The sequence below is a fragment of the Halichoeres trimaculatus genome, unplaced genomic scaffold (assembly GCF_033239565.1).
Source record: "Halichoeres trimaculatus isolate MK-OKI-2021-1 unplaced genomic scaffold, fHalTri1.1 fHalTri1_scaffold_15, whole genome shotgun sequence".
NCBI classification, from domain to species: domain Eukaryota; kingdom Metazoa; phylum Chordata; class Actinopteri; order Labriformes; family Labridae; genus Halichoeres; species Halichoeres trimaculatus.
The window spans coordinates 9,758,225-9,776,498 of NW_027437193.1; the positions used below are offsets into that span (position 1 = coordinate 9,758,225).

General features: G+C 37.6%; 1 protein-coding gene and 1 long non-coding RNA gene across 2 annotated transcripts; one reads left to right on the forward strand and one right to left on the reverse strand.

The window, feature by feature from the left end:
* The first annotated feature begins 1,001 nt into the window (after positions 1–1,001).
* On the forward strand, positions 1,002–2,726 carry LOC141804237 (uncharacterized). The gene is made up of 4 exons (XM_074688571.1): positions 1,002–1,086; positions 1,166–1,444; positions 2,035–2,313; positions 2,483–2,726. The coding sequence occupies exons 1-4, from the start codon at positions 1,002–1,004 to the stop codon at positions 2,611–2,613; spliced, it is 774 nt and encodes a 257-aa protein (XP_074544672.1). The 3' UTR covers positions 2,614–2,726.
* A 6,627-nt stretch (positions 2,727–9,353) lies between these two features.
* LOC141804602 (uncharacterized) lies at positions 9,354–14,329 on the reverse strand. The gene is made up of 4 exons (XR_012599644.1): positions 14,066–14,329; positions 13,701–13,979; positions 13,270–13,389; positions 9,354–11,289 (listed from the first exon to the last, which is right to left on the reverse strand). It is a non-coding gene; the product is annotated as an uncharacterized LOC141804602 (long non-coding RNA).
* Between the last annotated feature and the right edge of the window lie 3,945 nt (positions 14,330–18,274).

Genomic DNA, 18,274 nt, shown 5'->3' on the forward strand with positions numbered 1-18,274 from the left:
GAAAGTGAACTTTATAAGACTTGATGATAGTGGAAGAACAACTTTAAGGGATTTTTCAGGAAGAGTTGAACATTTTCCTCAAAATCAGTCATGACAGATGATTGGATTGATGTTTGCATGAAGTGATTGGCTTTATGTTTGGCTGAGAGTCAGAGAGCTCATTAATACAGTTTTGTCATCTTTAACTAAAATCAAAGTGAAAAACAAAGTCTTTTATTTGTGTAGGAGTTCTTGAATAAATCAAAATACAAAAAATATAAAATACCATCAACTTAAAAATACTTTAAACAATAAACCTTTCTACAAAAAGAAATGATACACACGTCACTTCTTCAAACTCATCTTAGCTTTTATTTTTAGCTATATGAGTGATCAAACATTTTTGTATTGATAGCATAGTTTGTTTGTTTTTCTAAAAAGCGTCAATAAAGATTTTTAGCAGCTCTCTGACTTTCAGAATCAGAGGTACTTCTACTTTTCTGCAATTTCTTTTAACAAAAGCAACAAATAACAGCTTGAAGTGGCTAAATCTGTCTTTAAATCAAATGTTTTCTTGGGTCCCTTATTTTTAGCACTTCTTTAGATAATATTTGCTATAGATTGATGCTAAAGATGCATTGATTTGAAAGTAATGAGATAAAAGACATTATTAATTAAAAAGTATTGGTTTCAGTTGCTCTTATTACATGATAAAATACAATATCTACTTTTTGTGTTTTTTGTTTTTGTTTTTGTTGTTGTCATTTGTTTGTTTGTTTTTTGTTTATTTGTTGTTTTGTTGTTATGTTGCAGTGATTCCTTTGTTTCAGCAGACGGGGAAGGATCTACTTCTGGACTTAAAGGAGGCTGTTATTTTAGGAGAGACTGATCTTTTAACATGGGTTTTCAATGGCAGTATAGATATTGCAAGAAGTGGTAGTGAAGGTAAAATAACTATTTTCAAGCATTATTTAGGAAGAGTTACACTCCCTCAAAATCACTCATTGCTGTTGAGAAATTTGATGAAGAGTGACAGTGGAGATTACAAAGCTCGTGTTTCTGGTGACAATTTTAGAGTTATTGCTGAATACAAGGTCACAGTTCAAGGTAAGTTTCTGATATGTCTTATATTAATACAAACTTTATTCTTGAGAACAATCTCCTCACTCATGTTTGTTTCCCTCAGACCCAGTGTCTCCAGTGAACCTGACAGTGAAATCCTGCAGTTCAGACTTCTCTAACCTCACAGTGAGCTGCAGCACTCAGGACTCTCTCATCAGCAGAACTTTCACATGTGACAACCAGAGCTGCTCTGAGGAGAGAGGAGACAGAGCAGAGTTTACCACACGTGCTGCTTCTCTTAAAGTCTACCTGAAGAAAGACTCGATCATCTGTGTTCACAGCAACCAGGTCAGCAGGACAGAGGACATCAGAAAGATTGAAGACTTTTGTGAAAAAGAACAGGGTAAGAGATTAAATTACTAATCCAGAAGTTTTTAGAGTTTTCACATGAATGTCTTGAGGAAAACATGTTCATTCACAGAAAATACTTAATCCATTTAAAAATAAATTTCTGTACAGTACAGTCCCCTCTTGTTTTGTTCATTTTGACAGTCGTCTCGAGTCTCTTGTGTATTTGATGAAGAGACAAGACTAAAGAGGATGAAGCCGCCTCTCTAACTCATCCAAACTTAAATAACTTAGGTTGAGTTCAGATTTTCCAATATGGCAACAACTTTGTATCAGAAACAAATAGGAGACATCACAGAGATAATGTCCATATATTATATTTAACTCAACTCATCTCTATTCATAAAGCACTTTTTAAAAAAAGCTACAGCCACAACAAAGTGCTGCACATAAATAGACAAAAACACAGGTAAGAAAAAGTCCAGACAATGGATATATCAAGTTCTTTGTAAGTCTGTAAACTAGGTGAGGTGCACAGAATACAGGCTCACAGTTCTAGGTAAGTTTTATAACACCTCCACTATTGATACAAACTTCTTTCTTATTTCCAAACTCCTCATATTTGTTTGTTTTTGTTTCTCTCAGATCCAGTGTCTCCAGTGAAGCTTACAGTGAAATCCTGCAGCTCAGACTCCTCTAACCTCACAGTGAGCTGCAGCACTCAGGACTCTCTCATCAGCAGAACTTTCACATGTGACAACCAGAGCTGCTCTGAGGAGAGAGGAGACAAAGCAGAGTTTACCACACGTGCTGCTTCTCTTAAAGTCTACCTGAAGAAAGACTCGATCATTTGTGTTCACAGCAACCAGGTCAGCAGGACAGAGGACATCAGAAAGATTGAAGACTTTTGTGAAAAAGAACAGGGTAAGAGATTAAATTACTAATCCAGAAGTTTTTAGAGTTTTCACATGAATGTCTTGAGGAAAACATGTTCATCATAACCTGAAAACAAACTGTTTTCACTCCTGTTGTGGTGTTGTTTCATAGACTTCATGAAGTTTTTTACAAAACAAACTGTTTTGTTTCTTTTCAGATCAAGAGAGTGTGGACAGTAGCATCTCTGTGTGTAAAGTGAAGATAATTGTGATCTCTTCTGGTCTGATCATCATGGTGTGTGTCGTCATCAGCGTTCACGTCATGGAGAAGGTCAAGAAGAGGAAGTGAACAACTAATCCTCCACAATCAGTCTGTAAATACACTACTCTGTTTTGGAACATGTAAAATTAGTTAAATGAGATAAGTTTCAGCTTATAGCTACAAATTTGACTTAGCATTTTCAGGGCTGTGTAAAAAGCACATAAACTAAACTGAAATGACTCTTCTTATGTTGTGTGGCAGCTGTTTCCTCTGTCATGAAGCTGAAGGAGAGTAAAAGCAGGACTTGTGTTTTACATACTAAATGATTTCAGTGTCTGTTACATTCAAAAGCTTTATTGTTTATTATTTCAAAAGTTCGAGAATACATTTACAACATGAAGAAAATATATATGTTTAAAAAATGATACAAAAACAGAAAATACTTAAACCATTTAAAAATACATTTCTGTACAGTACAGTCCCTTCTTGTTTTGTTCATTTTGACAGTCGTCTCCAGTCTCTTGTGTATTTGATGAAGAGACAAGACTAAAGAGGATGAAGCCGCCTCTCTAACTCATCCAAACTTAAATAACTTAGGTTGAGTTCAGATTTTCCAATATGGCGACAACTTTGTATCAGAAACAAATAGGAGACATCACAGAGATAATGTCCATATATTATATTTAACTCAACTCATCTCTATTCATAAAGCACTTTTTTAAAAAAGCTACAGCCACAACAAAGTGCTGCACATAAATAGACAAAAACACAGGTAAGAAAAAGTCCGGACAATGGATATATCAAGTTCTTTGTAAGTCTGTAAACTAGGTGAGGTGCACAGAAAAAGAAATATTGGCCACAGATCAATTTCAGCTGCTGGCTAAAGCTTGATTCCTGCAGCAGAAGAAGCTGGTGTCACACAGTTGGTGCTGAATTGTTTCAGGACTTTTCAGCTTTTTGTACTGAAGAGTACAAGCTCTCAGGCAAAGTCTCCCTTCCAGCCTCTGGGGTTGCTTTGGTGACTCCAGAGTTCCCTACAGTGGAGTAGATGGTGGGTGGACTTGTTGGAGAGGCGTCATTTGTTGGTCTCTTCTTCGGGAGTTCACCTTTACTAACAATCTTAAACACACACAACATCGCAAAGGTTGTTAAGCTATTCAAATAATGCACCACAATGAATTCTCACATTAAAGGTCCCATATTATGCAAAAATCACTTTAAGTCTTGAGTGAAATTTGTGGGTCTTTGTCTTTCCTCCCAGCCCACAAAATGTGATATTTAACGACAAAACCTGCACTTAGCAGTGCTTGTGAATGTAAAATCCTGACCTAAAACGAGCTATTTGGATTTTGAGGATTTGCCGACGTCAGCGATTCCCTTTTTTGACCAATCAGGAGCAAGTCTGACCTGATTGGTCCACCGGAGCAGATACCTCCTGCACGCCCACTCCCCTCCCCGCTGCTGTTCAGAATGCAAAAGCTGAAGAGCTGCGCTGTTTTAGGCTGTAAACAGCCACACAGTTCCATGTTCAAGCTTCCCATCTCGGAAAAAGACAAGACTAAGAGGCTAGAGTTCATTTATCAAGGAAATGTGCCAGCTACACTCAGTAAAACTGTGCATGTGTGTGCTAGTCACTTCACAGCCGACTGCTTTTCCGACTCTGGGCAGTACAACAGAGGGCTAGTGGATAGACTGGTCCTGAATCCAGGCGCAGTATTTTAGATGCTGTGTGCTGTGGAGCAGATGTAAGAGCTTTTCTTCAGTGTCCCCCCTGTCTCTGTGTTAGCTTCAGGATGCTAACTTTAGCTGTGGTTAGCCTGTTGTAAACAGGCTGGTAAACGTGCTTCGCTGTTTTCTAAACATTGTGCACTTGGAGCTCGTGGGGCCGCTCTCAGTGGCGCGGAAGAGCGGGGGGGTATCAGAGGTGACTCATTTACGTATGACTAAATCAGAGCGTTCTGAACAGAGGGGCTATGAGAGCCTGGAAACAATGCTGCTGTGCTTGATTTATTGGCTTTTTGGACCAAAACATGTTACTACCATTTCATGAAGACATCAATGATCCATACTAAACTGCAGAAAATGAGCAAAATATGGGACCTTTAACAGCAGATCATATACGAATAAAATGCTAAAAGACATCAAAACAAAGTAAATTTTACCGTTCATTCATTAAAGCAACTGTCTAGAACATGCATGAGTTAAACTGTTTAAAGAAGATGGTGTGACGTTGGGCATTCTTCCTCTAACCTCTTATAAAACTGTCTTTGATAAGTTTAACAAACAGCCTGGCTGCAAGAGCATGACACAGTGAACACAAACACACAAAGAAAGCTTTCACAATGCCTTGGCAACAGAAACACTTTAAGAAGGATTGAAAACAAAGATCATTGACTCTGTAAAAAGCTTCACAGTTTGTCTTTCAAACATATATCAATCACAGCGGACAAATGACGAAAAAGAAACAGATGCAGCAGATTAGAAGAGATGGATCAACAGGAAAACAATCAGACCCATCGGGTCCAAGCACAAGGAAGCAGGACAACACATGGACAGGTGACAGGTAGATGCAGGCAGCCTGGCCTTGAACAGGAGATTGATGCAGAGGTTAGTTTTGAGTCTTTAAAGAGGGCTATCATGCTTTCCCATATTGTAAACACATATGTTAAGTTCTGGGTTGGGGTAAAGGCATTGGGCAACTTTTCAAACTGCATGTTCATGTGCTGTAGAAATCCTTAAATCCTGTCTGTAAACTTCTTGAAATGGTCTATTCTTAAAACATATAAATAAATAGAAATAAAAATAGCATAATGTTTTTATGATACTTGCTAATCGGAAAAAAATAAGGAATGGGGGCTGCAAGGGGGTTTGCGGAGCAGGGAGTTTTAAAGAGACGCCAGCTAAATGGATGTGTTTAGACAGAGGCTGAAATGAGGGTTTTCTTAAACAACTGTGTCAGAAAATTGTGATTGTTTTTTGTTTGCTTGTTTCTTGTTGTTTTGCTTTGAGTAATGTGGAGCTACTAGGGGGGCACCAGAGGGATGTTATGAAGCCTAAAAGTAGTACAATAACCCCCCTTTAAGATTTAATTCACTACCTTGTGAGGAACTTCAGCATGGGTCTATCTTACAAAAATATGTTGGACAGTTTTCAACTGATCATTTCTCCCAAAGTTCCAGGCACATTGTAAAGACTAGAAAAGATTTTTTTTAAATAATCCAACTCACCTGAGGAATTTCATACACAGTATTTTCCACACTCTCTCTTTTACCTGTTGGTCAATCAAATTAAAAAAAAAAAGTTCAAGCTTTTGATGAAACTAGAATAAGAATAACATTTCTTCAGCCAAATTAATGCTGAGGGCAGAATTGATATGTCTGAGTCACTTTTAATTACAACATACAGCTTCCCATATATATGAAAAAACTGTTTCTAATGTTGAGAACTCATGCACTTCTTACCTCTGACAATGCTAAAAAATAAAGTACCCAGTAAAAAAAACTGAGACTGAAATTTCATCGACAGTCTTATTCTCTTCCAGTAATTTCTTATCACTGGAAAATAAAGATTTAATTTTTAAAAAGATCTATTGTTAATGCACATGTTGACTTACATTTGTGTTTCTTTCGATGATAAAGAAAAACTGCAACAAGAAGAATCACAATGAAGAGAAAGATGGGAACAACAATCTTTGTAACTAGAGTGCTACGGGGTTTAGGACCTGCGGAGAAAAAACATCATGCATCACATCAGTGTAACAGTGTACCAGCAGAATTTTACGTAACAGTTAATGCCTTTAAAGTAGGTTTTATCAGCACATTTTTCTTGTAAATATATCTGATCTTTGGAACAATGTGATTGAGTTTGATTTTTAATAAGACATGATGCCATGTAGACATGATTTGAAACTATAACCACGTTAAAAAAAAACAAACAAAAAAAAAAACAAAAAAAAAAAAACACACACACACAAAAACAATAATAAATCCCTGGTTTTATGAGTCAATTCATTACTTGGTGATAATGATACTATCTTCATAGTGTATCATCTAAACCCATTTTAAAATATATTACTATTATTATTATTATTATTATTATTATTATTATTATTATTATTATTATTATTATTATTATTAAAAGATTAAGAAATTTTAAAAAGCCTGCTGAAAAATACAGTTACAGTACTGTTTCATCAAAACACTCAAATGGTTCATTTGGAGTCTTACCAGGTAACCTTTTGCAAAAGTCTTTTAACTCCTCGATCTTGCTGACGTCCTCTGTCCTGCTGACCTGGTTGCTGTGAACACAGATGATCGAGTCGTTCTTCAAGTAGACTTTAAGAGAAGCTGCAGGTGTGTTAAACTCTGCCCTGTCTCTTTTCTCTTCAGAGCAGATTTGGTCGTCACATGTGAAAGCTCTGCTGATGAGAGAGTCCTGAGTGCTGCAGCTCACTGTGAGGTTAGAGAAGTCTGAGCTGCAGGATTTCACTGTCAGCTTCACTGGAGACACTGGATCTGTGAGAAACAAACAAGAGTGAGGAGTTTGGCCTCAAGACATAAATTAGTATTAATATAAGAAATATCAGAAACTTACCCAGAACTGTGAGCCTGTATTCAGCAATAACTTTTGCATCATCACCAGAAACATGAGCTTTGTAATCTCCACTGTCACTCTTTGTCAAATGTCTCAACAGTAATGACAGATTTTGAGGAAAAAGTTCAGCTCTTCCTAAATACTGCTTGAAAAAAGTTATTTCATCTTTACTATCACTTCTTGCAATATCTTTACTGCCATTGAAATTCCATATCAAAATATCAGTCTCTTCTAAAGTAACAGCCTCCTTTAATTCCAGAAGAAGATCCTTCCCGGTCTGCTGAAACAAGGGAACAACTGCAACAGATAATAAATAAATAAAGCATTACATTTTTATTCCTGGTTTATCCAAGTACCTGCAAAGAACATTATACAAAGACAGATTTAGCCACTTTTGAGACAATCATATTTTGTCACGTCAACACACTGCAGGGCATTGAGTGAATGTGACCACATGAGCGGTTGAGCACATCTGAGCACATCTGAGCAAGAGAGCAAGAGCTCCCTGCTCTGTGGTTTCACACCATTGAATTAAAATAACTGTCAGAAGTCGCTGTCCCCATAAACACTTAAAACACACAGAGATGTGCTGCACAAAAATCAGTCTTAAAGCTTTCTTTACAGAATAATTCACTTTTAATTTCACCACAAACTATGCTTGTAAAATTAAAACTCTCTCTCTCTCTCAGGGATACAGGGATCCATACCTATGACCTCGACAACCCCAGAGTTAATGCAAAAATGATCTTGGTTGATAGAATATGATTGATTGCAAATTCAACCGTGTACCATGAATCACAAGAGCAATCAGTTCAGTGTACATTTGATCATCAGCCAATACTTTATCAGTCTACAGCATTTCCAGTAAGGCCGTTTCTGGATTTGGAGTCCAGAAGTCTAGAAGATTTGATGAAAGTAATGAGGTAAAGATATTTGATGGTATAGTTTAACTTTATGCAATGAATACATTTAAGTAAACTTACAAGTGCTCAACAAAATGTGTATCATGTTTGGAGGCTAGCTAAGTAGACATAAGGAATTTGCTTAGGCTATTGTAAATACATGAACCTATTTATTTTTTTCTTTTCATGGTTTTTGTTGTTTTGTGAAAATTGAAAAAAAAAAAAAAAAAGTTATTCAGTTTTAAAAACTGATTAGGGCCATTTATCAATATTGTATCAGGGATATTTGCATGTATGTTTGCTTATGACAAATATTTATGCCCATATTCATGACCGTTAGACTCAGTTAGAAAAAATTCCTGAAAATTTCTATTTGGCATAAATATTGATGATATTGATGAAACTCGGCCTCTAAGTATGACAATCGCATCATGGTTCAGTATTACCTACACCTACAGAGCTTTCCAACTTCTCAAATTATTCATAAGCCTTTCAGTATTTTTCAACCTTTCTATGGTCAAAGCAATGTGGCAGTAAAACAAGAAATATGAAATATAATTGAACAGAATTCTTACCTTCGGCTTGACAAAAACACAGACAAAGCGTGACGAGAAGCACGATGGGATCCATTCTTCACAGTGAATCAAATGCGGAAGTTAAAGCTTCCTGTACCCTGTTTTTTTATTAGAGCTGTTAACTTCCTGTTCTCAGAATAGAGAAGATAAATAACACCATATTCACACTTCAGAGCTTGTTAAACTAACTAACATCTTAACTGGTGTACATTGTGTAATTTCTTAGGATCAAAATGGTTTAACAACAGTTAATGGAAACAGTTATTCTGCTTCCTATGACTGTATGCGCTCCCTACGACACCCGGTGCAGCTGACTGCATCTCCTTCATGCTCATCCACTAGGGGTCATTTGGTTTGTTCACTAGGTTTGTTGCAATCCCTGGTGTCAGAGTCATGGATAATTTTGCTTTTAATGTTCCTGTTGTCAAACTATGCTTCTTTCTCAACCCGTGCTTTATTCCTCAGCCTGATAACTTTTGGTATCCTCGATGTCTGAAGGTCCTGTGCTTCTTAATGGAGCAAACACTAACACACCGCTAATAGTACTGCTAGCTGCATGGCTAACGGGGACCTGTGGCTGACCAAAGCTACACTCACTGATTATCAATTAAGAAAAAATGTGGGCATCCAATTCAATCAATTTTATTTATAAAGCATATCAAAAAACAGCCAGCATTTCCAAAAATACAATAAAATACTACAATAAGTTATCACAAAATGAAACAAGACAAAAGCATAACCTGGTAAAAAGGAAAAATGTAAACACAAGTTAGAAAGAATTGTTGAGTGAAGTTGTGCAGATTGTGCATGTCTTTTTTGGCACAGTAGACATGAGAGCATGATCACCAGACACACTTATATCCTCTGGCGTTAATCATGACATATATTAATAAGTGATCACATTTAGCCTATGGTTTTCAGTCTCATGTCAACATAGAACTCTTCCCTTATGATCCCTTATTAACATTAACATTTTATGTTTGTATTTTATTTTATGTATTAAATTTCATTTGCTTTTCAAGCAAAATTCTGCAAGATCATTAAAAAATACTCAGTGGTCTTTTGTGCTTTCTTTTCCTGATGAGAGTTACAATAATCCAGCCTGGAGGAGACACCAGCTACGTGCTGACTGACACAAGAACAGCCAGTTGACAGATCACTGTGGGGGCAGTAGAGACAGTACCAGACAGCTGAGAGGAGGCAGACGATTAGTATCAGGGACAGTCAGAGGATGGGAAAGCATGTGTGCGGTAACTTCACAGCAGCAGTGAGTAAACTTACTTAGAAGTGAGGTTGGGCCAAATAGGTCATCAGGAACATGTGGCGGCAACACCAAAAGTTAGTCATTAAATATCGCAGCTTTTTTAAGTGAAAAAAAGATAAAAACTTACACCTAGTAAACACTGAATATGCATTGATTATTCTTCTAAATGGTGTTTTATCCAAAGGCTTGATGAGCATGAAAATTAATAACTTTTTTGTACAGATTGCACTGATGAGATAAAGAAATGTTTATATAAAAAACAGACACTATTTAAACAAATGTGAAAAATACATTTATTGCTGATTTGAAATTAGCACCTCCTCAATGTCATTTCTCATTTTCTCTCTTTCCATACCTCGTATTTCTTTACAAAACTTCTTGGAGGTTTGGGTGGAGTATCATGCTGTCATCCCTCATCTCTTCTGAAATGGTTTGTGCTGCAGCAGAAGCCATGTAATGCAGTAAAGGCTAGCTGGCTAGACAACAGCTGAGTCATCTTCTTTCTGTGTTGCTTTGTTTTCTTCATCTTTTCTCCATTTTATACCTGGCAGAAACCAGCACAAAGAACCTCAACCACCTCCTGAACCAATTAATTACACCACCTTACCATGTGCTGATTTTTAGCCCAATATCCATGTTTTATTTTCTTAAAGCTCAAATCTGATTGTTGGTGTTTCATATCTGTCCCAGTGGTACCATCCCCATCTCATTTTAGTGAGCCAACAGGCGAATTAGCCTGTGTTCAAAGGCCAAAGAGATGCTTGTAGTTCTGATTTAACTCTTTATAATCTTCATTCATTCATTTTCTTAGCCGCTTATCTTGTGCAGGGTCATGGGTGGCTGGAGCCTATCCCAGATGTCAAGAGGTTGGCAAGAGGTGGGGTACACCCTGGACCGGTCGCCAGTCAATCATTTACTCACACCTAAGGACAATTTCAAGTGACCAATTAACCTGATGAGCATATATTGGATTGTGGGATGTAGCTAGAGTACCCTTATAGAATGTGCAAACTCCACATAGAAAGGCCCATCAGCCAAGCTGGGACTTGAACCGGGGACCTTCTAGCTGTGTGAGGCTGCAGCGCTAACCATTGCACCACCCTGCAGCACCTCTCAATGATTTTGACTCAGATTGCTAGTTGGAGTGCAAACAAGGACATGTGCACAGAAAAAGTCTTAGCCAGAAGTCCATCGTTGCTAGCTGCTTGTTAAAATCTTCTGCGTGCAGATGCGTTCTATTGAACACAATCAAAGCTGAGTTATCTCAGGTCTTTGGAGTCTTTTGAACCGTGGCGTACACACTCTCTGGCAAAGTCTTCACTTCAGGCTCAATGGGATGGCCTAACAAGTGGTAGATGGTGGGTGGAAGATCAGTTGAGACGGTGTCATTCATTTGTCTCTGCTGCAGTAGTAGATCCTGGTTTGGTGCCTGTAAAACATACGACAGAAGAAAGGGTTATTTTGATATTTTATCACCAGGCTTTCGCTCAGATTGTGTTTCTAAAGTGTGTTAGCATGTAGAATAATACTACAATTAACAGGAGCTCAATACAGTAATTCCCCGCACTCTGGGACTGAAAGAAGAGATTTTTTTATTGCATTAGCTTCAGATTAAAGCTGGTAAGTAAAATTTAAAGATATGCAAGTAGCACATAAACAGTAGTCAGAAGAGATTTATTGTTTGTTAGAGCAGTTGGATTGTTGTTCACTTTGTGTTTATAATTTGTCAGGTTCAAAACTAAATATTGAAGGGCAAAAAAGGAGGAACAACCACTGGCACGAGCAAACAGCTGTGAAGCCTGGTTTATACTTCATTCTGTATTTCATCCAGAGCCTAGTTGTGAGTACTACATATTTTTGTTTCTGTGTATTTATGTTGCCCTGCAATACTCCAACAAAACATATGAGGGCAGTGTGGTTTGTGTGATAGTCTGCCTGTTTCCAGCCAAGCTCTGTTTTCTACTTGACTTTTTTCTCCCTTTATCTTTCAACGGTTATTACAAGAATGAAAAGAAGACGTTAAAAGGAAATGGAATACTTGGCCTAGGTACAGCCAATTTATGAAGGGCGACTCTAGAAACGTAAATGCAGGAAACACATAGCTGCCCAGCAGACCAATCACAAGGCTCATGATCCATGTGTTTATATTCTAAAGGAGGCACACATCAGTTGGTGAGCTTATCCACAGAAGAATAAATTAAGCTTATAAAGCCAGCCGCAAGACATGTAACAGCAGACTGATGCTGAGGTTGGTGACACAGGGGGTCAAAGGTCATAGAAGTTAACAGAATATAGACATTTAATCACAGAGATAGCTGACAGGACTATGTGAGGCTGAAGGTTTTAAATTTGCCCTTCCCTTTACATAAATTCAGAGTTGATAGAGTTTTTAGTGTGCTCATGAAATAGTATTAATAACACTGACATGTCTAAGGGGAAAGGAATCAGAGAGATGTTAAAGAAAAATCTTCCCCCTTACCTGAGGAACTTCGTACACAGTATTTTCCATGCTCTGTGTTTTATCTGCAGGTAAGCCAATAAAAAACAACATCATTTACTTTGAATTTAAGTGTATTAATCTTTTAGACTCAAAGTAAAATTTCCAGACTGGCTTCTGATGAACTGATACTAATGCACGCATACTGAATACTGCAATGTTAAAATGTTGGATGTTGGATGTTGGATCCTTAACTTTAGCAACATTCCAAATATGAGATACACAAATGATGGAGTAATGCCCCCTGGCATGTCTTTGAGCTGATCTGAAAAGGTTGTTCAGAGAACTTTGTAAGAGCTGGCCTGAGCCTGCCAGGCCAGGATGAGCTGGATTTATATCTCTGTTGTGACTGAAACCTTTGCCTCTAATCAGTGCTGTTGGTTTGTCAAGCCTTAATGGAGTGCTGAAGTCTACACATGCAACCTGTCAAGCACCTCTTCCAAAAAATGTAACTTGTGATTTCAGATCCTGTAATTGGTCAGCATCATATTTCTTTCTTTTTAAGCCTTCCTGTACATCAGCTGTACATTAACTCGACTCTTACCTCTGCTCTCTTTTCTGCTGGATAATAACTTCCAATGATCAGTGTTAGCGTTTATCAGCTCCAAATTAAAATAATACTCTGACAAACAAGCAGAAACCTATTTCGATGGAGTACAGCAGAGCAACGTGGACTGGACACAATGACAAACATGAATGTAGTGCTCATAGCAGCGATGGCCACGACAGTGTAGAGTCAACGCAGAGTTTTCACCAAACTTAAGATGGGTGACAGATGTTTGTCTGCAAAAGCATTACTGGTTGGTTGTTTCATGACTTCTGAGCTGTGTGAAAAGAAACACCCACAAGCTGTGTCGCACTTATTATCACTGAGACTACTTTTTGTTGTAATTTAAATCCCTGTTTACTTACATTTTCTTCTCCTTCGAGAGTAACAAGCTACTCCACCAAGGATGAGCAGTAAAAGGGCCACACCAATGACAGGAAGAACAATCCGGAGGACATCGATTTTGTGATGAATAGGTTCAGGTACTATCAGGGAAGAATAAACATACAGAACCTTCAATAAAACCAGCTGAGGGACATCACAACAAAATTATATGGCTTTTCTGAGGAAGACTGCAGGAAGTTTGTAGTTAAAACATGTCAAAGTAGAGGGAGAATTCAACCTGGTCGAGAAACAATAACAAAGAATATTGTGTTATAAAAAAAAGGTGATAATATTCACCTACTAACATGAAAACACAAAAATGTATATTACATTCATTCAATTCACACTTTACATCACTATCAGATGGTGGTTTAGTGTTTTAATTTTTTTGTGATTTAGTCTCAGGTCTTACCAGGATCCTTTTCACAAAAGTCTTCAATCTTTCTGATGTCCTCTGTCCTGCTGACCTGGTTGCTGTGAACACAGATGACTGAGTCTTTCTTCAGGTAGACTTTAAGAGAAGCAGCAGGTGTGGTAAACTCTGCTCTGTTTCCTCTCTCTTCAGAGCAGGTTTGGTCGACACATGTGAAAGTTCTGCTGATGAGAGAGTCCTGAGTGCTACAGCTCACTGTGAGGTTAGAGTAGACTGAGCTGCAGTTTGTCACTGTCAGGTTCACTGGAGACACTGGATCTAAGAGAAACAAAAACAAACAAATATGAAGAGTTTGGAAAAAAGAAAGAGGACTGTATCAATAGTGGAGGTGTTATGAAACTTACCAAGAACTGTGATCTTGTAATCAGCAATAACTTTTGGATTGTCACCAAAAACACGAGCTCTGTAATCTCCACTGTCACTCTTTGTCAAATTTCTCAACAGTAATGACTGATTTTGAGGAAAAATTTCAGCTTTTCCTAAAAAATCCCTGAAAATTTTTGTTTTCCCACTATCATCAAGTCTTGCAATCTCTTTACTGCCATTCAAAGTCCAAAATAAAAGATCAGAATCTGACAGAGTAACAATTTCCTTTACTTCCAGAAGTAGATCCTTCCCTGTCTGCTTAATAAGAGGAGTCACTGCAACAAAGAACAAATGTTGAAGTTATTTATACAGCATGATCAGCCAAAGTCAGTGCTTTCAATTAATGATGTATCAATCTTTATTTGCAAAATAAGACAATCAATGTGTATCGCTATAGTTCCAAAGCTCACAAATACTATCTTGAGAAGCTTGACAAAAAGTTGAATGTATTTGAAAATGTACAGAAACTTGTCCTGTGATGCTGCAGGTCCAAATGCACATCTAAGAGTTCATTTCAGGAATATTTTACAGGAAACAGCTCTTAATAAATAAATAATCTTCTGGTTGTGTAAGATACTTGATTCTGATTGGTTAAAACCCTTTAATGATGATTATTCATTTTCATTAACATGAGCAACACTAGAGGCAGACCGATCATGTCATGTCAAATTAATCCACAAAGAAGAATTTAGAGTCTAGCTGTTTTTTTTGTTGACACTGTAGACTTAAAGGTAAGGCTAACTCATTAGCTTCAGTTAGCTAGCTACTGGTAGCTAGCTACTGGTTGCTGCAAAGAAATTTAAACCACGAGCAGTGTTGATGATAGTAGCAGTGATAAAAGTTGTGACATTTTGTTTATTATTAAAGGTGTGTCACAGAGCTCAGAGAAGGAGGGCTGAATGTGGACAGTTTAAAGTTAACCACTGCATCAGGCAAAGAATCCATCACCATAAAAGACTAACCGGGAATAATTCGATTTTAAAAACAACCGCTCAAAAATACTTTAAATCTACAAAATGATTTTGAAGTGACTTTTTTTAACATGTTTGGTATTTTAAGTTAGTAGTTAGTGGTCAGCCATGATGTGGGTTAGCGTCTTGTTGCTGACCAAACATTACCCATACAGTTATCTAAAATGGCCATCTGCATCCTTGTATCTACCAATTCTACTGTTATTATTGTCAGACTGTCAGCTCACGTTATTTTTTTCTCATCCCCTGTTTTAATTTGTTAACCCTTGTTTCCTGTCAGTGTGTTTCACCTCTCTCTTGTTAAATTCACTCCTCCTTTCCTCCCTAAGCCCCGGTGTTCCCTCACTAGTCTAGATAGCTCTTGGGTGTTTTGAGGTCCTGTTCTTGTTTCCTGACTTTTTTTCCTGCTGGATCACTCAATCTTTGCCTTTGCTGTTTTTTTTTTTTACTTTTTGTGTATCAAACCTTGCTGGGATTAAGCCCATGACATTCTAAACCCATTTAATACCTATTTAATAACAGTCGCAGCATTTGACCCCTACCTTCTGTCCCTGACAATAAAAACAGCCATAACAGGGTCACCAAATGAAACAAAAGAAAAAGAGACATGGGTTGGTGGCTGTCAGCTCTTGTGGTTTTGACAATATGTCTGTGGAAATAACCTCTCATGCAGATTGTTGCAGCTCTTTCTCACACTTTTTTAGAACACACAGACACTAAGAGGAAGTTAAAGAAAAGCTCTCTTTTTTTTTAAAGTTTAGTTCACAGCCCAATACTTCAGCCACTTACTGGCCGCGATACTGTTATCTTTAGACCCTACATTAGAAATACAAAAAGCTTCATATGCAAGATCTTTATGGATTCATGTTTTTATCCTGGAAGTATTGTGTAGATTCAAGAGACTTCTGGACAGATTGTGGGACAGGTTTAAAGGTTAAAGAAGTCTGAAGCCTGAATTTTCTTAAAATTCTGCACCCTAACCCTCAACAAGGGCACCTTTTATCCATCTGTTATCCTCACTGCTACTCCATCTGAGTTTTGGAGGGACTGAAGCCTCACCCAGCTAAAACTGGGCAAGAGGCAGGTTACACCCTGGAGAGATCCCAAGTGCATTACGGGGCCAACATGTAGCCACAGACAACCATTCGTTCACTCAGAGTTACTAATTATCCTAACGAACACATCTTTGGACTGCTGGAAAGAGCTGGAGAATCCAGAGAAAACAGATTCAAACACAGGACAAACAGTCAAACTACACTTAAAGTCCCCACACAGCCACAGCTTTGACATATGAACCACTTCCTGTGACAGCACCACCACCCAGCCAGTTAGTACAACAAGCTGTGGCTGGTTCCAATATTTCTTCTTCTACACAAAAATAAAACCTGACTCATATTTTGATTTGATACTGAACATGATACTGAATCCAATTTGACTTCAGTACAGAATTATGTCTGGGATAGTTTGTCATTATTGTACAAAGTTAGATCAATTTTTAACCTATTAATTTTTAAAACAATGCAGCAGAACTAACAAAAAAAACACTCAAACAACAGGAAACATAAATTAAATAGTCATTACCTTTTGTTTCAACCAGAATGGAGAGAAAAGAGAAAGATATCAGAACTGCGAGGCGACCCATTTTACACAATGATCAACATGAGGAAGTATCCGAGTATCTGACTACCTTCTTTTAAACTGCCTCCGAGGCAGATTTCCGGTGTGAACGGTCCTGTTACTTTCATTTTTAAACATACTGTCAAGGCAGATAAAGTGAGAATTCAAAAACATCTGAAATCAAAGTAAAAAAAATAATTGACTGCAGACTAATTCATTGTGCATAGTTTCATAACCACAGCTCATGATATGCAGGCCTGCACTTCCTCTTCGCACCAAAGAGCAAGAATCAAGTCCTGGATTGCAAACCTTCATGCATGGATATGCCATCCTGGAGGAGATTGACTACCCGCAACTCCCACTTCCGTTGCAACAAGGAAGGTGAAATCAGTCCACATCCTAAACAGACAGATTGAAACACCTGAAGTTTTCAGGAACACAGAGTGAACAGTGGAGAGTAAAGGATCTAACTTGTGAGTGAGTTAAAGAGATCCTGCTCTGCTGTTTTCAGCTCTCATACAAATTCAAACTGAATGACGACCAAAACATGACCTTAGTAAACTCAAAATCAGATTTATTAAATCAATCTGTGGAGATATTTGAATTGTTTCCTCTTTTTTTCTTCATTTTAGGCACTTTTTTACATTTACATGAAGAACTTCAAGTTATTTTATCACAGTGAAAAACAAAACTTGTAATCTTTCACATATTTTCAATCATCATACACATTTTCATGCACCCCTCATGTCAAACCAACTTCGTCATCTGTTCCTCGTAGGGTCATTTTCAGTAACTTGCATCTCCTTCACATTCCCAAAAGTCATCACTCAGGTGTGGGCTCGAGTGGTCATCCTCCAAGTCTTCCTCATCTCCTTTTCGTCTAAAAAAATATAAAGGGCTTTGACACATTTTTACATTAGTTACTTGGAGGTTAAAATACAGAAGGTTCCTACCACACAAACTGAATGTTTAGTGTTATAAATGCAAACTTTAACATCCAGCCTGATATTAAAACCCATGTTATTTACAGCAGCTGTTTTTGAAGTCATAAAACTTCAACTTTTTGAACAAGTTGTGTCATAAACTGTGCAAATCAAGGCTGATTCTGACCCAGTAAACACTGGGAGCAATTCAGTCTCATACAGTGTGAGTTCACTTTTCACCATGACATTTAGAAAATCACCACAGTGGATGCGTCCGTTTGCCACCAAGATGGACAAACAAACTGCTTTAGCTTAAAAAAATGACAAAAATAAAGTCTATTTTCACTCCTTCAATGACAGTCAGTGTGCAAGAGCATTCAGTAGGATAAAATACATTTCAGTTAAGGTTTTAGGGGGAAAGCAGATAAACTTCCTAAGGTGCAACTATACAAAGTATACTCACATAAAGTGCTAACTCTCTGTTTAAGCAGCAGTCATAGGGGAGACCAGGTATGGTTGTAACATGGGGAGAGTTGTAACACCACCAATCTTACCAATCAGGGATAAGATATGAGTCATATGATCATTTCAATGTTTACCCACTTTCACCCTGATCAGACATGGTGATTGTTAGGGCTGGAAACAGATTCATACAGATTCTATAAAGAAAAAAAAA